The sequence below is a fragment of the Rhamphochromis sp. 'chilingali' genome, assembly GCF_963969265.1.
Source record: "Rhamphochromis sp. 'chilingali' genome assembly, chromosome: 13".
NCBI classification, from domain to species: Eukaryota; Metazoa; Chordata; class Actinopteri; order Cichliformes; family Cichlidae; genus Rhamphochromis; species Rhamphochromis sp. 'chilingali'.
In genome coordinates this window covers 28,086,800-28,107,321 of record NC_137940.1, presented here as the reverse complement: position 1 = coordinate 28,107,321, position 20,522 = coordinate 28,086,800, and the positions used below count along the sequence as shown (strand labels likewise).

Here is a 20,522-nt window from a genome sequence, read left to right as displayed (position 1 = left end):
CGCGCATCTGAAACCTGCAGCAGGATGACACGCGCGGTGAGGATGATGCAGTGACTGTAATTACTGTAATTTCGGCTGCTGTAATTACCTCCATCCTCTTTGCTTTTAAGAGACATTGGTACTCCCTCCTCCACTGGAGTCCCCGAAGTGGAAGACAGAAAAAAAAGAAGGGTGGGATGGGGGTGGGGGTTTGGGGGGTGGGGGGTGGGAGGGGGGATCTCTTCAAATCAAGAGCATGAAACCCTTTGAAGAGACTTGCTCTATAGATGCTGGAGAGTCCCTTGAAGAGCTGGCTCGCAGCTGTAGGAAATGGAAGACAGGATAAGCTACACGGATCCTAATGTGTTCTTCATGATCTGATGAGGTTGTTTAGTTGTTTGGGAGGTGAGACGCCTGACCTCACATCACGGATGGCTGCCAATTACATAACCACGTGGGCTGCCTTCGCTCTCTTCTAATTGCTTGTCTGTTGATCCCTGTACCTCTGTGAGAGATGGGCTCATATACACACTTGTTGGTCTCTGTTGGCTTCTTTTTCTTACTGCTGCAGGTGGCTGATAAATACATCCACTATCAGATCTGTTCCCTCCACGGTGGTAACATCCTGCGATTTTAATTGCTTGCATATCTCCACACAGCACTCACAGCGCCATGTCCTCTCGATCTATAACCATAGTGTCCTCTGGACGGAGCACGGAGCTCGGCTTCAGTGGTAACTCATTAGTTTAAATTCCCACCATTCTTGTTTTATGTCTTTGAATTGCCTGACTCCTCTTCTGCTACCAGGGGTGAGAATACACTCGGCTCAGCTCCCCTCACATCCCAAACTCCCACTGGCAGAGGAGGACAGGGAGTCTGGCATCGGCTCCACCCTTGACCTCACTGGCAGCTTTGAGGGCTGTAACCAACATACCAATCACCACTCCGACAAACCCTCACTGATGGAGGCAGGCACATTCCCCGGGGAGAAAGGTACAAGAGAGGCATAAAGAGGAGAGTGACACATACATCTCCCACGCTGGCAGCAGGTTTAACCTCTTTGAGGCGGTAAATTACAACAGCAGAAGCGAGCCACAGGCTCATTAGATAAGGACATGCTCAGGAGACACACAGTGCCAGTGGGATCATGTGGCCTCTCACTCAGCAGTGTTTGGCTGCATATGGGTTATGAATGTACTTTGTCAGATGGCTTCTATCTCTACATGTGAGAGGACACAGCTATCAGAGAGTCGAGCAGTGGCCAAAAACATGCTGCCGTTTTGTTTCATCAGATAAAATCCCTTAAAAAAAGATTTCAGTCTAACTGTCTCTTTGCTGTTTTCTCCAGACAGATCTCCTCAGACCTCAGCAGCGAGTCCAAACAAGATCAAGAAGGTCCTTATCAATCTATCCAAGATCCCTCTCCTCTTCCTCCTCCTCTTCCTCTTTGTTTGCTCCTTGGACACTCTGAGCTCTGCCTTCCAGTTAGCAGGGGGTAAGCGCTCTGACCCTCACTGCCCCATCAGCAGGTTCATAGTGACTCAGTCTGTTGATATTTGACAAATAAGTGAGTCACCGAGCACCAGTTCACACCATCCTACTGGGCCCTGCTGCTGTATAATTTACTGCCGAGTTTGATCTGTGACCTTCTTGAAATTGGGGAAACAAACAGTTTGATTTTTGTTTAACATTGCTCTTGGCAACCTTGTGATTCCTAAGACTGGTATTTTTTTATGTGTGTGTTTCTGTGTATGTGGGTGGCATATCTAACCAGGTAAAGTGGCAGGGGACATTTTCCAGGACAATGCAGTGCTGTCTAACCCCGTGGCAGGGCTCGTGGTGGGGATCTTGGTTACTGTGCTGGTTCAGAGCTCATCAACCTCCACCTCCATTGTAGTCAGTCTGGTGGCCTCCGGACGTGAGTAGGCACATAAACGCATGTGCAAATGTGTGAGTGCCAGAATTCAGGTGTGTGCGCGTGTGTGTTTATTGTACTGTCTGCACAGTAGGCTTATGTCTCTGCAGGTTATTATTTTGCATATATAGATAAGTTAATAAACAGAAAACAAAATCCATTACCGTAGCAATAAAACCAGAGAAAATAACACCCCCATGGCGCCTTATTGGCAGCAAAATCAATTTGCAGTCTATAGTTCAAATCGAAATTTTCTGCCTCAAAGTCCTATAACAACCCGTATTCCCTGTGGAGGGTTGAATCCATTATGATCGGTTTGTTATTTGGCATTAAGGATTAAATTAGCAAATAAAGTTTGGGTTACATTAACAAACTATACCAGAGGATTGTTCTTCAGAGAACAGGAAGATTTGCTTGCACACATTTCTCCACTAACTAAACTAGCAGATGAACAGCTAAGAGTGATGTTTCCTGTCATCTAGCATCTAAACAACCCCTTGAAAAATATTAAAACGAGCATTGTGCCAACTTTTCGCTCCATAACTCACATTCACGGGTTTATTAATCTCCTGAAAGTGCTAGGAAAGTCTATTGTAAATGATTTATTTGTTGCGTGCTACTTTTGGCTGCAGATTAATGCACCGTTGTTGCTTTTATTTTATTTTATTTTTAGCTTTCCACTATTTAGATGTTTATGTCAGTTTTCAAACTTGTATAATGAAAGAATGATTAATGTATAGTACTGTACACAAGTCTTGAGTTGCCCCTCATTTCATTACATTTTGATTCCAAAGATCTACATGTGGTCTTGAGCAATAGTTCTCCAGGCTTTCTGAAGGTCTCTCAAAGCATTTCATTGACTTTTCACTTACTTTCAGGTCAGTCCCCATACCTGACTGTTCTCAAAAGGACATTTTTTTGAACCACTGAACACTGACCTATGAATCATTCAAGTTTAAAAAACACCACCTAACTGAAGGGGTGAACCAGTGTTATGTCTACGCAAATAGAAAGAAACAAATTGCACTTTGTTACAGACTGTCGCAAAAACATTTGTTCTTTTCATTTTTGAATCCACAAAAAACAAAAAATGCCAAAGATAATACAGCTGGACAGGATAAAATAGTAGTTTTCTGCCAACAAAGTAGTTTCCAAAGAGCTGTTAGCTGAAAACTCAGTGTGTCCTTAAAAATTGAGTAACCTGGACACGTGAAGGACAAAAGAAGAAGGCAGACCTAAAAAAAAAAAACCCCTATATACAGCAGACAAACAGTATCTGAAAATCATGGCCTTAAGAAATAGGAATGTAATCAATCAAAGATCTGACACAGGACCCGAGAGATGCATCTGGCCCTTCACCTGATCCAGCTACTGTTCAATGATGCCTCATCAGTAATGGTCTCAGTGGAAGGGTGGCTGTCAAGAAGCCATTTCAGAAGAAAGGAAAACAAGCAGAAAAGGCTGAGGTATGCAAGATTACACAAGAACTGGACTAAAAATGAGTGGCAACAGCTCGTACGGAGTAATTAATCCAAATTTGACATTTTTGGTTCAAATCCTCATCATTATATCCAGATGAGGTCAGGAGAGAAGCACAAAGATAGAGATTAAAACACAGTAAATGCTATGTGATGGTTTGGGGCTGATGGAGATCTTTTTTTAAAACTGATGCAATAATAAACAAAGTATTGTTGATTTTGATCCAACTCAACATTATTGAAGCAGTCTGAGAACATCATGACAGACCAACATCCAAAGAAGAGCTTAAATGTCCTGCAAGAGCCCAGAGAACTATTCCTGAAGACTGCTGTTACGTTCTGGTCCCGGCAAGTAAATAAACGTAACAAATAGTTTGCCCCACTCACTTCCCACCCACACACAAACCCCAACAACGACACCTTTTTTAAGTATTTAAGCAGCCATTTATTTTCATCAGCAGTGAGCAATGCCAAAACAATAAACAAAACTCCCTATAAAACAATCCCTAGTCTTCCCTACACCAAAATAAAAAGAAGCCCAAACAAAAGACAAGTCACTTACCTAACTATCTAACGAAAAACAGGAGAAAACTTGTTCAACAAAAGAAAACGGCTTCTCACGCCTACTAGGCTGCGACAGTGAAAGTTATACAGCAAAGGAACAAAAAAGTGACCGCCACTGGTTAACTTATTTACAATTATTTATATGGCAAGGCTAGAGGTACACGTGAATACTCCAGCCTGCACTACAATGACACAACCCACAACTCTGTGACCGAGTCAACGGGGTTCCAAACAGCACTCCCAGGTGACTGTCATCCGGACGTTAAGTACTGGAGGTGGTCCATCAATTATCCAGTCGGAAGGTGTGTAGAGACTCCACCCAGATACCTAGCAGCCACGCCCAGGTGTCCACCTCCTAGGAGAGAAAAAAGGGAAAATACCGCCACCATCCTCCGGTGGGAGGCACAACACCAACAAACACATCACTGGGTCATAACAGTTTCCCCCACCCAAAAAAAATCAAACATCCAACCCCACACAAAGATGTTTGATTTACGACCTAGAGAGGGCATCGGCCATAACATTCTCTAAGCTCTTATATATTGGATCTCAATATTGAAATCCTGTAGGAGTAAGGACCAACGCATGAGGCGCTGGTTGCTGTTTTAGAAATGTTCTAGAAAAGAAACAGACTGGATGGTCAATGCCATTTTCATCCTCCTGCACGAGCACTGCACCCGCCCCCAAAACACTGGCGTCCACCTCTGAATCCTTGGCCCCTCAGGAACCGCCCAGGGACACCAAAAGTCTCCAGATTGCGCTTTCGCTCCTCTGCCCACGTCAGTCTGAGCCCATTATCAGATGAGATGTTGTCAAAGAAAAACTTTGCTTTGTCATAGTAGCACTTTGGACCAAAATGATCCTCCCCTGAACTCAGCTGCAACCCCTCCTTTTCCCTTCCCTCAGAATTCCCATCCTTTAGATTCAGCCCCTCCTGTAACTTCTTCTCAAGCGCCTCCTTAATGAATTGCGCGTTGGAGGAATCAAAATCAAAGTCTGTGTCAAATTTAAGGGTGGGAGATGGAGCATTAGCCACCATCAGCTGGCCTCTTCTGCGGTCCCTATGCCGTCGAGGTCCTTGTCTTTTTCTAGCAGGTGGCCTGGTTTCAGCATTTTGCTGCTGCTGTTGCTGGGATCCACTCGCACCTCTCCTCTGCCTAAATGTCTTTACACTGACGGTTTGAACAGCCTTTGATGTGGCACGATCGAAACCACTGTTATCTGTAAGTGGTATATCGACTACTTCTGGCGACGGAAAAACTGTGCCGCCAGCTAGATCGTTTCCCAAGATGATGTCAATACCTGCAACCGGTAACTGGGGCCGCACCCCAAGCTTAACCTCACCAGACAAAAACTGAGACGAAAGCTGCACCAAGTGTAAAGGAACCCGTATTACACACATCCTAACTCCCCAGGCTAACACATCCGCCCCACAACAGGATTGAGCTGAAAACGGTAAGACCCCCTCACGAATGAGCGACTGTTTCGCACCAGTGTCTCGCAAAATACTGACAGGAGTCCGCCGATCTTCTCCTATCAAGGAAACAAAGCCGTTTGACACAAACGGCTTAAACTCCTTATCTACTTTATCATTTTCGGGGGCCATCACCTCCCCCCAAGTAGGAGAGTTTGTCTGTAGAAGGTTTATTGGGGAAGGAGATGTACCCTGCCTGGTCATTTCTTCTCTCTTCAGAGCAGGGCAAACCGCAATAAGGTGTCCCTGCTCATGGCAAAAAAAACACACGCGGTTCTCAATGGATGAGGGGATGGCACGGCGGGTGCCCCTTGGAGACCATCTGGGCGGGCTACTGGAAGACGGAAAACTGTGAGCAGGAACCGAAAACACCACTTTGTGTGTCAACACAAACTCATCAGCCCGTATAGCAGCAGCGGCGAGAGTCGTAACCTTCTGTTCGTTTAAGTAGGTTACCACAGTGTCTGGTAGTTGATTTTTAAACTCTTCTAACGTCACCAACTCACGCAGGTCTTCCAAGGTTTTTACTTCTGTAGCATGACACCACTTATCAAACAGAGTTTTCTTTTCTCTGGCAAACTCCACATAGGTCTGGTTGGCGGATTTTTTCCCATCCCTAAATCTCTGCCTGTAAGCCTCTGGCACAAGCTCGTAAGCGCGTAGGACAGCAGCCTTCACCATATCATAGTCAAAACTGTCCTCCAGAGAAAGAGCGGTGCATACCTCTTGAGCTTTCCCCACCAATCTACATTGGAGTAAAAGAGACCACACATCCTTTGGCCAGTGCAGCGCACCTGCGATACGTTCAAACACTGTGAAATACGAATCCACCTCAGTTTCCCGAAACGCCGGCACCATTTTGATGTGTTTACTCACATCAAAGCCACCACCTGGCATCGGGGCCGGTGGCTGCGGAGATGGCGACTGCGGGGATGATGACTCCGGGGAGGGTACCTGCGGGGATGATGACTCCGGAGAGGGTACCTGCGGGGATGGTGACTGCGGGGCTAACCGAGGTACAGGAGGGCTGGCAGACACAGAGGCTCCCCTCTCTACCTCCAGAGCCCTGATCCTCAAGTGCATAGCGTCCACCTCCAACTGCTGTTTCTTTAGCTCCACCTCCTTAATGCGCAGCGTTAACTGCAGCTCCTCCACAGAAGGGCTAGGCGGAAAAGGGAGATTTTTCAGTGGGGCAGAAACACCAGCAACAGCCCCCAGCTCAACCCCCCCGGCAGGACCCGGCTCACCAAACAACCCCCTGTCCGTCAACTGGACACACAGGAGCTCCCTAAGCTCTTTCTTCTTCGCAGTCAACGGCACAGTCACATCAAAGAATTCAGCAACAAGCAAGAGGTCAGCCTTTTTACACCTGTCCAACTTCTCCGCAGACGGGCTCAGAGTGAAGTCCTCCAACTTAAACTCCATCCTAACACACACACCCCCCCACACAAGAAAAAACCGCCAACCAAGAAAACAAGCCACAAAAAGAACACAAAAGAGACGAGCCCCCAATATGTTACGTTCTGGTCCCGGCAAGTAAATAAACGTAACAAATAGTTTGCCCCACTCACTTCCCACCCACACACAAACCCCAACAACGACACCTTTTTTAAGTATTTAAGCAGCCATTTATTTTCATCAGCAGTGAGCAATGCCAAAACAATAAACAAAACTCCCTATAAAACAATCCCTAGTCTTCCCTACACCAAAATAAAAAGAAGCCCAAACAAAAGACAAGTCACTTACCTAACTATCTAACGAAAAACAGGAGAAAACTTGTTCAACAAAAGAAAACGGCTTCTCACGCCTACTAGGCTGCGACAGTGAAAGTTATACAGCAAAGGAACAAAAAAGTGACCGCCACTGGTTAACTTATTTACAATTATTTACATGGCAAGGCTAGAGGTACACGTGAATACTCCAGCCTGCACTACAATGACACAACCCACAACTCTGTGACCGAGTCAACGGGGTTCCAAACAGCACTCCCAGGTGACTGTCATCCGGACGTTAAGTACTGGAGGTGGTCCATCAATTATCCAGTCGGAAGGTGTGTAGAGACTCCACCCAGATACCTAGCAGCCACGCCCAGGTGTCCACCTCCTAGGAGAGAAAAAAGGGAAAATACCGCCACCATCCTCCGGTGGGAGGCACAACACCAACAAACACATCACTGGGTCATAACACTGCTTAAAGAAAGAAACTCTGTTTTTGCCTTATATGTGTATATTTGCATGTTTCAATTAAACACTGCACCCATTTTCTATTTTCCATGCAAAATATAAATAAATGAGAGGTGGCTCAAGACGCTAACTGAGACCCATTTCGAGATTCCAGTACTGCAGTTGCAATTTGTAAAAATGATGTAAAATAAGTGTAGTCTGACAGGGTGAAGCAAGATTAGAGGGGCAATCAAATCCAACCTTTCTTACTCTGGGTAATGTCTCATCATCTCAGTCAGCCTTGTGTAAGACCATTATGTGGTAAGGTTACAAGAAAATGTCCAGGCTTTTGCATGTAGGTCTTCCACTTTTGCTCTGGGTAGTTAAAGTGAATTACATCAGTATGCAGGAGTTGCTGCTCTGCTTCCAAAGATTTGTTTTAAATAAGAGAGCCATGAGGATGATTAGAGGTAATTATTGGAGACTGAAAGATATGGAAAGGCATAAATGTTTGTCTTCCTGACGTCTGCCCTCTGGGTCATCGCCATTAAAGGCGTATTCAAAAATAACCCATCTCCAAAGCCGTCTCACTTAGCCTAGAATTACAATCACCTCTCATTTCCATTAAAACACATGTTGCATCAAAAAAGTACAAGGCCATTTTCTGTAATTATGTATATATATATATATATATATATATATATATATATATATATATATATATATATATATATATATATATATATATATATATATATATATATATATATATATATATATATATATATATATATATATATATATATGATGCATTACCATTTGCAATGGTGTTTATGCATTTACAATGTTTAGTTTTTTTTGTAACATGCTTCTTCATTTTTGCCTCATCTCATAGTTTTAGAAGTCAGGTCGGCTGTTCCAGTCATCATGGGGACCAATATTGGGACTTCGGTTACAAACACCATAGTGGCCATGATGCAAGCGGCAGAACGAACTGAGTTTCAACGGTGAGTGACAAAACACAGCAAGACCGAGGAGGAGAGTGGAGGTAGAATAGGGTGGGGGTTGAGGCAAGAAGACACTGAAATGGAAAAGTGAAGTGGATAAGTGGTTAGATGGAGGGAAGAGGGAAAAAGTGTTAAGAGAGCAGAGGAGAAAGTAGAGGAGGATGATGAGAAAGCATCAGCAGCTGTAGCTGCAGCTTCACACTATAATAATGGCACCAGTCCACACTAATCCTATACCAGTAACCAGTGCCCCATTACATCACTGCCAAAGACCAAAAAAGCAAAAGTTGAGCTGTGAAAAGGAGATTAACAAGCAATCACTCTGAGTAGTTTATGATGCTCCTGGATAGCTAACACAGAAAATGACTGTGATCCACGATAGTGCTTTTGCCGGAGCAACAATCCATGACTGCTTCAACTGGCTGTCAGTCCTGGTTCTGTTGCCCCTGGAGGTGGCGAGCGGGTTCATGACTCGGCTGTCTCACCTGCTGGTCACCACTCTGAGGCTCGAGCCAGGGGAGGAAGCACCCGAGCTACTCAAGGTCATCACGGAGCCAGTCACCAAGCTTATCATACAGGTAAAACCATCAGACGCCATTTTTTCTAATTTACTGTTTACTAAGCCCCTTCATTGGACTGCAGCCCTCTATGATCTCAGCTTAGTAACTGTGATGTTACTCACAGCAGGTCAGCAATGTTGTGATTTATTTGTAATTTATATTTATTTTCTTTTTCTGTCCAAAACCAAACATCACAGAAACCAAAATGTAAGAAATAGATTAAACACAACATGGTAGAAGGCAATTCTGAGCACATAATTGATGGGTGTCTCTGTCGAAACACCATAACTCAAAAATCTTCAAATAAATTCTGATTAAGCTTTGTAGGGGTGTAGAGTCGGGTCATCAGCAACCCGTTAAAATTTGGCTTATCACAATTTTTCTTCTACTTATAATGCCTGAACTTGACACTACACAGCAAAACAATGGTAAGGTTATTTCAACATCATGAAAAAGTAAAGTATAAAATAAATGATGCACGTCATATTTAGAAATATCTGGAACATGTTTTCAAGTAAATAGTGAAAAATGTCACCTCAAAACCATCTCATGTATCATCTAACTCGTTAGCTGAGGTCACTGCTGAAAACTGATAAACTCGATCAGCATTTCAGCTGCCAAGCAAAAAAAACAAAACAAAACAAAAAAATTGTGGTGAAAAATGAATGTACATCTTCTTTCACCCTCAGCTGGACAAGTGTGTGATCACAGGGATCGCCATGGGGAAGGAGGGCATGAGGAACAGGAGCTTGGTGAAAGAATGGTGCCAGACCAACCTTGTTATGGTAATGTCTCATCTCTAGCCCTGTCTCCTTCACATCGTGGGGCGATCGTGGCTCAAGAGTTGGGAGTTCGCCTTGTAATCGGAAGGTTGCCGGTTCGAGCCCCTGCTTGGACAGTCTCGGTCGTTGTGTCCTTGGGCAAGACACTTCTTTGCCTACTGGTGGTGTCAGAGGGCCCGGTGGCGCCAGGCAGCCTCGCCTCTATCAGTGCGCCCTAGGGTGGCTATGGCTACATTGTAGCCATAGCCACCAGTGTGTGAATGGGTGGATGACTGGTTGTGTAAAGCGCTTTGGGGTCCTTAGGGACTAGTAAAGCACTATACAAATACAGGCCATTTACCATACTGTGTCACTGTGTACTGGCACCAAATGGAGCTTGTCACTGATGCCAGTAAAAATGGCCTGGCTAATGTCTTTCTTTCTTTCTTTTATCTATCCATAAATCCATAGTCTCATCACAACGTGAGCACTGAAAGCTGTGACTCCAGCCATGACTTGCAAACACACGTGAAGTGTAAGTTAACCTAAAGTCCTATCTGAATCTGAATCAATCATATAGTAAGCCAGAACCAATCTGTACAACCTCATATCCAAAGAAGTTAACATAATGCCATAATGTTGGAATACAAGCAGTGTGTTCTGGATAAAAGGCTTCCCTTATTTCAACAAGAGAAGGCCAAAACTGAACTGGTCTTCTCAAGAAATTTTTATTTACATAGCAAAACAGTCGATACAAGTATAACTAAACAGTAAGAGAACATTATCAAAAAATATGGCAAACTAAATGGTGGTAAATTGAACTTCAAGTTTTGTCACTTTGCATAGTGTCTCAACTCATTTGGTAAGGTATAAATGCAGTCAAATATCCTGTTATTGTGGCTTTCTTTGTAGGTAGACATTTGTTTGCATCTGCTGAGATGTCAGACCTCACAGTGGGCCTCATCCTACTCGCCACCTCGCTGGCTGTCCTGTGCACATGTTTGCTGCTTCTAGTCAAACTGCTCAACTCTCTTCTTAAAGGCCAAGTAGCAAAGGCCATCCATAAAGTCATCAACACAGGTTAGTCTAAATTTGAGCTACCAAATGAATAAATAAAAAATGAATATCTTGACTTGTTAGGAAACAAATAATGGATTGCATTTATATAGCGCTTTTCAAGATCCTCAAAGCACTTTACGATTCCACTATTCATTCACACACTGGTGGAAGGCAAACCACAGTTGTAGCCACAGCTGCCCTGAGGCAGACTGACAGAAGCAAGGCTGCCATATTGCGCCATCGGCCCCTCTGGCCATCACCAGCAGGCGGTAGGTGAAGCGTCTTGCCCAAGGACACAACGACCGAGACTGTCCGAGCCGGGGCTCGAACCGGCAACCTTCCGATCACAAGATGAACTGCCAACTCTTGAGCCAGGATAAACCCATCAACCCATCAGCACTAAGTAATACAGATAACCCATCGTGTGTGATTTGTATTACTTAGTGCTATGTGTAGCTCCAGGAAGTCACTGTACTGAACAAACAGCAAAACATCAACCAGTGTTGCTAAAGTTCTCAAAAAAGTAATGTATTACACAATACTTGTTATTTTTTAAACTAATGCATTATGTTATTTGGAGAAAGTACTTCTCTATCCTACTCAGGAGATGAGATCTTTCTTTTAGTGTTTAAATTTGAATCAAAAGAAAGGTGAAAACTTGGCCACAGAGGACCTCACCACTGAGACTGTACTGCAAAAGCATTTACAGGTTGAAATGGAAGCTAAAAAGCTAGAAGAAAAATAAAATTACATCTATATTTCCTAGTGACAAAGGTTGCAGGTGCAACACCATTTCCCCCTCACAGCAGAAAAGCTGACTGTAGTTGAAAAAAAGAAAAAGCTTTAATGCTCTTTTCTCTCTTTCCACCCACCTCTTTATAAAGTGAGAACCAACATAACTGTTACTGCAATGTTATTACTGAAATTAACACACTAATACATTCCATTATTGCATCACATAAAAATGTAATGTGATTGCATGAAGATGTACTTTCCAACACTCATAATAACCCAGGTTAAACTGCTACAGTTACTAAAGGAGAAAAGGCCAGTGTAACTAAGCTGGAAGAAACTGGTGTGAGAAGGCACTTGGAAAAGGTGCAATGGGAGTGGAAACCTCTGCAGGGATATACTAACAATGGGCAAATTTACATATGCACATGGATCGTGTTCAATTCAGTAATGACCAAAATCTCTATCAAGAGAAGTGCAGATTGGAAGTGCAAATTTTCGCCCAGATTGCTGATGAATTTTTGAGAAACACCATCAGCAATCTGGGCAAGCATTGTGAGCTGTCCATGGTACTGAAATGCTAAACACAATGGTGAATTTAAGCTTTTTTTTATTTTATTTTTTTTAAATTCTTATTATGTGTCAGTATATTATAATTATTTGTTTTATATGTGTGAGGGATGTTGTGAAGCCTTACAAAATTCACACAAAAATCATTTGAGAGTTTATTGAAGCCCTGCCTGACTTCTTGATTTGAAAAGCTTCAGAGCTCAAGTGAAACTTCCAGCTCATATTGGCCAGCTCCAAATATGCATGTTTCCTTGCCTTGTTAACCCATAAGAGGGAGTTCTCAGAATGAGCTTTCAGGGTCCTGGTAGGTGTTTATGACTGCCTTTGATCAGCAATTCTTCTTAGTTTTAGCATCAACGGGCAGATGAGTGTAGAACTGACATTTTAGTTTTTAACATAGATTTTTAACTGAAGGGGGTTACATGGAAAATGTAAGCACTTTATTCTTTAAAGTTAAAAATGATTCAAGTTTCTCTTGTGCATCACTGCAGACCTTCCCTATCCATTTGGGTGGCTGGCAGGATACATCGCCCTGTTTGTGGGTGCAGGTGTGACATTTGTGGTGCAGAGTAGCTCTGTCTTTACTTCAGCCATGACTCCTCTTATAGGTGAGTGATGTATGTTTTTGCTCTTTTGAATGTCAAAGTCTGCACACCATGTGCACAAATCTTTGCCAAGCTTCGTGGATTTTATCTGTTTATTCTTTTTTTAACTTTAGTCGCCTCAATCAATTCGGGCTGCATGATTATAGGCAAAAATCACAATTAATTTGTTCAATATTGGTATCTATCTATCTATCTATCTATCTATCTATCTATCTATCTATCTATCTATCTATCTATCTATCTATCTATCTATCTATCTATCTATCTATCTATCTATCTATCTATCTATCTATCTATCTATCTATCTATCTATCTGTCTGTCTGTCTGTCTGTCTGTCTGTCTGTCTGTCTGTCTGTCTGTCTGTCTGTCTGTCTTTGAGAACAGAGTTTACAAAATGCTTTAGCAGATAGTTAAAGGTCATTCAAGGGTCAAAATCCATGCATATTTACAGGCCATATTCTATTGAAAAAGCTTCCTTTACTCTGCCAGCTAATGGAGAGGGCCAGCAGTGCCCACAAATCCTCTTACAAAGCTCCTATAATAAGAGGCTTGGCCTATGAAACTCTAAACTTCCATTTGATTTGTTGGAACAGGCCACTCTTAAATTGTCTCCTTCTACAGAGATTGTTTAGGTTTATCTCACTCATGCTGACCTACAATGAGCCACTTGTTTGGTTTAATTGGATGATATAATTGTATTTGGTCATACTTTATAAATAGAGTATACTTAAAATATATAAAAAATGCTTTATTGTTGGTGATCAGCTTTAACCTTGTAGGAGCAGCTTGCTAAATTAAGTGCTGAGGAACGGCATGACTAACGCTATAAAGAAAATGATCAATCCTAGAATGGGGACATGAATGTTTTCCAGTGATCATCACTAAATTTCCTATAGATGGCACATAAAATAATCCTCACCTCACTAACTTGACACAAAAAACCTTGAGTCACCATGAAGCAACTGAAGGACAGATTATGACAATAAAAACACGTGTTTTCAGTAAGTGGCTGTTGCATTGGTGTCAGTTTCATTTTCAAGTGAATCCTGCCTAAGTCAGTGTCACCCTAACCCTGGCGCAATAACTGTCTCTGGCTCAAAAATATATCAGGAAGGTTACGTAATGTCCCTTTGTCCACTCTTTGCTCAGAGATTCGCAGATCATACAAAAGGAGATGTAACAGTCTGAAGACATTCTTTGAGGCTTTGATGCAGGAAAAAACGGATTTGTTTGCCTCCAGTTTTGACTTGACGCCTCATATGCAGCAATAATGTGGAAGTTTTGTCTGGGTGGCAACATGCTATTTATTATAAACAATTAATGTTTCATTTTACTCAGACATTTTTTCCCCATGAGAAGATATTAACATTTTCCAGAACAATCAATAATTTCCTGTAAGTTAGTGCTGCTGCAACCCACACAAACAGTTATACAGGATACTTACACATGGCAAATCACTCCAAAAGCCAAGCCACCCACATGAACAGACCTGCAATTAACCCATGCAATATAATAGAAACTTTAAAGTTGTCCCTCCTGCTAAATTACATTCCTGGCTATCGACCTTTCCCACATATTAAAGCACATACACATAATATATAGCTTGGGTATCATGGAGATACAGTGTTAGACAACAGGAGAGCAATACAGGCAACCTTACTGGTCTTAAATGTCTTCAGGAGGCAACAGATCGCCCTTCCTAACAGTGGAATAACTAACTGTCTTCATTGCCACTGACTCTAAACAGCAGTGGATACTACCATCCCTCCGGACCACACAGCACAGCCTTTAACTCCCCAATGACCCACTTTTAACTCTTTTTAGTGTCTCCCCCTCACCCTCAATTGCCCACACCTGTCCCCCATCAGATTGTCTTTCTCATGAAACCAATCACCTCGATATCTGTCATGTTTTAGCCTTCAATTACATCACAGAGCTTATGCCATACTGTGAATAGATTAAAGTGTATAGAAGGGAATCTAAAACATTTTATAAAAATACCAGCATTTCATGGCAGACCTATTACTTTAACTTCCGTCATTTTGACCATTTGGAGGTCAGGAACAAGCAGCTTGTTAATTGCTGACTTTTTACATACCTTTCCTTTTAAGTGGGTGTGGAGGAATAAAATCACAGTTCAGAGGTTTTTGAAAGTGGCCAAAGCTTTTTGAATGGCCAGAATAGTGAAAAAGCAGAACATTGTCCATACAACTGAGAAAAAACCCTTTAAAAATAAACCTTCTAACAGTGGTGTTAATAGACGACACATTTGTGGTATTTCCTCCAAGTGGAACTCCCATCAGTGGAGCTTGAATTAGATGCAACCAAAGACACTCTAACCACTGAAACTTACTGAAACAAACTTTCCAATAAACAAATAAAGGTATGCATGAAATACATGTTGCAAGAGAGGTTTAGGAGAGGTTAAAACTGAGCAGTGTTTGTTTTTTTAAGATTGAGGAACTGCTGAAAATTACTTTTTATCCACAAATATGCCAGAACAGTGTACCAGTGTAAAGTTTTTACACAACTTTGTTTTTCAGTTGTCACAACAGGGGACACATACAGAGAGAACTCCACTGATAACAACACATAAGAATTACTGTTGTGTTCTTGCCATAAACTGCACTCTCCCCCCAAGGCCAGTGGTTTCTCTACAATATAAATTCTAACACCGCAACCTCTATCCACATGTTTATGGTTATCCTGATAAACTATTAATAAAGGAACGAAAGGTTTGCTGTATTGCTGTTTAATTTGTTTAATTTTGTTTAATTAGCCATGTTATTACCTCTGTGGCTGCTTAAATTCATTTATCTTCTACTTGTCTTTCCTGTGGTATGCCACAAGGTTTCAGTTATATCTATCTACCTATCTATCTATATACATATATATAGCCCCAAGATATTTCCTAGTTACCTAGTTGCGCATCTTGTTTTCGTCCATAGACTGTTAAAAGTTGGACAGCAGACTGTTTCCTTCAATTTTATGAGCCAACAGAAGCCCTAACAGATTTGTGGTCAGGGTAAGGGTAATTCTAGGTTCTTTTCCCTTTTTGCTAAGTCTTCTGTGAGAAGCTTTGGTAACCCTTGAGTCGCATTAAATCTCTGGTTTGCTCTTGTTTTTTCAGATAAGAAATGTTGTGAAGTTGAGTTCTATTGTCTCATGCACTAAATTCCAAATTCTTATTCATACCTTCTGGATTATTTTAATTTATTATTTGCTTGCTTTAACAAAGCTTTTTTGCATTCTTGGCAGATTGTTCAGAATGCCACTATGAGACTTACATATCAGTCTGATGCTCATTCATTTCCGGCTTTCAAGTAAATTCAGTGTCCACTGACTACCAAGATTTTGTTTTTGACTTTTAGAGCACTACATGAACAAGCGACAGCATAGATCACTGAACATTTACATCCATACATCTTGGGGGTCCTTGAGGACCTGCTGGCTGTCCATCATACTAGACAGAGAACTATAAAAAAAAGCCCATATGGAAAAGATATATATAAATCTTATAAAGTTTTTATCTGTCTTGTATGAAACTTGTATGAAAAGCATACAAGAGTGAAAACACATATAAGATCCCTTGAAAAATTATATAATGAAACTTGTATGTTTTGTATACTTACTAAAAAAATATATGAAAGTAATGAGAAAGTGGCTACTTTCATGAGTAAATCATGTAAGCCTTATATGATTTATATATGATTTACTCATGAAAGTGGCCACTTTCTTGAGTAAATCATATATGTTTTTACTATTTCTTTTCCATATGGGAGAGTTCACGGCAATGGCCTCCATAGACTCTGGAATGCTTTCCTCTTAGCCTGACAACTGGTTTCTTTCTAAAGGCAGCTAAAGCTTTTTGTCTTTATATTTTTAGCATTTTTGTTGTGGAATTTTGGTGCTTTATGAGTACAATTTTTATTTACTTGCTTTACTTATATAAATGTCTTCAGCTTTCAGTTGTGACCTTCTTTTGGCAGTCACTAATCATCCTATCAGCCAAAGATGTAGTTTAACCTTTATGAGAAGGATTTCTTTAAAAAATTAAAATACTATCTGGTGTTCTCAAATGGCACGTACAAAAATATCTTTCTTTCTTTATATCCGCGATGTTTCCCTTCGACTATCTCAATAAGTATTACGCCACCTGGAGAACAATTTTCATAACTTATTGGGTTATTACTGCTAGTATATAAACAGGGCTAATTTCTGAGATCTATCATAGATGGCATTTGTATTTGTCACAAAACATCTTAAGAACTCTCCGTATAGCTTAGTGGTGCTCTATAAATATTTCAACAGGAACAAAACACTAATTATATTTTCTGGTAAACCAATACGATATGCTTTACAGCATTTGGCTTTGTCATCTTCATCAGGTATTGGTGTAATCAGTTTGGAGCGAGCCTATCCTCTCACTCTTGGGTCCAACATTGGCACAACTGCCACAGCCCTGCTGGCAGCTTTGGCCAGTCCTGGGAACAAACTTGCTGCTGCCATACAGGTAGGTTTTGTTTGTTTTTCTGGATACAAAGGACATATAATAATAATAATGATGATGATAATGATAATGAAAATGATAATGATAATGATAATGATAATGATAATGATAATGATAATGATAATGATAATGATAATGATAATAATAATAATAATAATAATAATAACAACAAAAATTTCCAGAGGGTTGCTGTGGAAAATGTAATTTAAAACAAAACAAACATCACATGTTTAAACTGAAAACTTTGATTTTGCTTTGTATTTGCTGTGTTTTGACTTCATGGCCATAACCTGCTGAATCTGAGCTTTGTATAAGTAATCAAAATCAGCCATATACTGCCAAAATAACCCTCTTTTTGCCTAACATATGGTAGCCGTTTGAAACATGTAACCAAAACATAGCAAGCTATAGCTAGGCTGTAGACTCCGCAGTGTGAGGTATTTTGTAATGTAGTGTTACAATAAGCTACTCATGAAAGCTGCGTTGCATAATTGGAATATATTTATGATATCAGTGTGACATTATAAGAAATCAGTAGACGCTTTCTACTGGTATGACTTTGAGTTGACATCAATACACATTAAGCATTTGAATTCTTAATTATTAGGTCTCTTGTCTTCTAGATTGCTCTGTGTCACCTTTTCTTCAATGTTTTTGGCATTCTGTTGTGGTATCCTTTCCCATTCATGCGTCTACCGATAAGGATGGCTCGTGTTCTCGGTGAGCGCACTGCCAAGTACCGCTGGTTTGCAATCTTGTACCTACTCCTCTGCTTCCTGTTGCTTCCATCACTGGTGCTGGGCCTCTCACTGGCTGGTTGGCAGGTGATGGCTGGAGTTGGGGCTCCTTTCTTGGGTGTAACCATCTTCATTACCATGGTGAATGTAATGCAGTCCCGCAGCCCCCATCACCTGCCAAACAAGCTCAAGAACTGGGACTTCCTGCCCAAATGGATGCACTCTCTCAAACCACTGGACCACCTAATTGCCAAAACAGTTCTCTGCTGCAGCTTCTCTTGTGAAGACAGACAAGAGGAAGAAGAAGCACCAATATCTCCAAGTACAACCTCTTGCAACAAACACACGGAGTTTGCTCAGCTTGCTTACAACAACCCAGTCATGGATTACCTGCATGAGAGAAGACCAGATGTACCAGTTCTTAAATTAAAAGGTTTAGAGAGGTGCAACAGCACTCCTCTGTAATTCATCCAATAATGAGGGTTTTTGACAAAATGGAAGAAAAATTCCATTTTGTCAAAAGAGTAGGTTTTAGAAAAGTAACTTTTAATTTTTTGGAAATAAACTGATTTGTGATTCCTGACTGACTGACTTCGTTTGAAATGGAAAGCAATTTTAGGATGAGATGTGAGTTCAGACAACACCAACTAAGAATCAATGAGGAGAACAATTTTTTTTTGTTTTTTGTTTTTGCCAATTTTTAACCAACGATTCCCTCATAATGAATGTCTATACTGACCTTTTAAATACAAATCTATACAAAATGTATGACTAGCCTAACTGACGTTAATAAATGGATGATTAATCCTTAAAAAAGGTTTCATAGAAGAGATAGTGTTTTTTTTTTTAATTTTACACTCATTTCTTGTAAATTAGTGTTTGTAAAATCTACATTATGATGCAATGCCATGGCCTCTCTTACCTATTAAAACATAATGATTTAAATATAAATTATTTGAGGTAAAACTGGGAAAAACATTGTGAAAGTGTTGGTATTTATTATGTAATCATGCATAACTATTTAGACAGACACTTTCATCATAAAAATCAACCTTATAATAAGATTGCATAATTATCCATATCTAGATTATTATAACAAAGCACAAAACTTAAAAAAAATGCTTACTGCAAACTAGTTACTGCATTCAAAGCAGTGGTAGGAAACTCCTACAATCCCTCTTTTGATCTCTGTTTTAATTGGAGTTTTAAAAAAAATGATTCGTATTTCATTATTTTGAGAATTTCCTACATTTCTATGACATGTTCCTGGTCTTGTTGACCACAAAAATCACTTTTTTACTACAAGTAACATTGTCTGTGTCTCAGTCATCCAAGTCATGGTCATTTTAGGAGCGACCTGACTTCTTCATGTCATGAAGACATTTCACCCAAGAGGCTTCTTCATTTCCTGAAGAAATTAGGTGGAAATACAGACAGTCTCAAGGTCCCTCTTCAACTCTGTCACTACTGTCCCACAAAAAATACACACAGATATGATATGTACAGTTTCACAGTTTGAAGATTCCCTAAAACTAAGATTTTTCTTGTGCATCTAAAATCCAGCCTCCATGTAGCACCTGTACCTGTTTTCTTTTTCTGGGTCATATTTACTGCTGTCAAATGTCAACCTGTGTTAAATTTGACCCAAACAGTGAGGATTTACACACAAACATCAAGGATTCCACAAAGAAACCAAATAATTTTATCCAGTTTAAGAATATTTAATAAATTCATTAAAAATAAACACCACCATGTGTAGGAATGCCAGAATGAGTACATAACAATAACAATTATTAGGCCTTATTTCCCACAGAATGCAGAAATGGTTGAGGAAGATATTTATTTTATCTTCTAGTTTTTGTAGAAAAATCAAGAAAAAGAAATGAGCGCTGTTTAGTCCAGAGTTTAATAAAACAATCATATTACCAAGTGGAGAAATGTTTGATCATTAAGTGAAAATACCATGTACTCACTGGTTATATAAGTCTTAGTGGGCGACTGAATACACAGAGACTCTACAAGGAATTCAAAGAATCACCACATTAGCTGCTTGATGTTGTCTACAAAGAAGTGCATGAATGTGGCATGAACGTGTTGCGGGCTGTGTGTGTGTTGTAGTTTTTGTGTGTGTATGCTTTTCCAAGTGGGTGAGTATGCACACTCGGGAGGTGTTGCTGAAAGTGTGAATATGTGCCGTTTTCTCTGCTGTTCTGAAACAATTGATAAAGAAAGGGGAAAAAAAGAAAAGAAATATGGGCTTGCTGAAATGCACTGATGCAATCAGAGAGCAAAGTCAGACACTTTCACTTGTAAGGTGATAGACAAAGACATGACGAACTGAAGAGCAACCATTAGCCTGCCAATAACTTTTGTTCAGAATTGTCTAAAATAAGAGTTTGTTTATTAAG

At 40.7% G+C, this 20,522-nt stretch overlaps 2 protein-coding genes across 2 annotated transcripts; one reads left to right on the top strand and one right to left on the bottom strand.

Moving 5' to 3' along the window:
• Nucleotides 1–651: 651 nt before the first annotated feature.
• Nucleotides 652–18,579, top strand: slc34a1b (solute carrier family 34 member 1b; the record flags this gene model as incomplete). The annotated part of the gene is made up of 12 exons (XM_080900404.1): nucleotides 652–712; nucleotides 787–972; nucleotides 1,328–1,474; nucleotides 1,754–1,897; nucleotides 8,468–8,579; nucleotides 8,962–9,157; nucleotides 9,829–9,924; nucleotides 10,372–10,435; nucleotides 10,813–10,980; nucleotides 12,753–12,869; nucleotides 17,256–17,380; nucleotides 18,001–18,579. The coding sequence occupies 12 exons, from the start codon at nucleotides 652–654 to the stop codon at nucleotides 18,577–18,579; spliced, it is 1,995 nt and encodes a 664-aa protein (XP_080756530.1).
• LOC308408306 (uncharacterized protein) lies at nucleotides 4,589–7,590 on the bottom strand (the record flags this gene model as incomplete). The annotated part of the gene is made up of 3 exons (XM_080900509.1): nucleotides 6,395–7,590; nucleotides 5,450–6,364; nucleotides 4,589–5,302 (listed from the first exon to the last, which is right to left on the bottom strand). The coding sequence occupies exons 1-3, from the start codon at nucleotides 6,833–6,835 to the stop codon at nucleotides 4,589–4,591; spliced, it is 2,070 nt and encodes a 689-aa protein (XP_080756635.1). The 5' UTR covers nucleotides 6,836–7,590.
• Nucleotides 18,580–20,522: the final 1,943 nt, after the last annotated feature.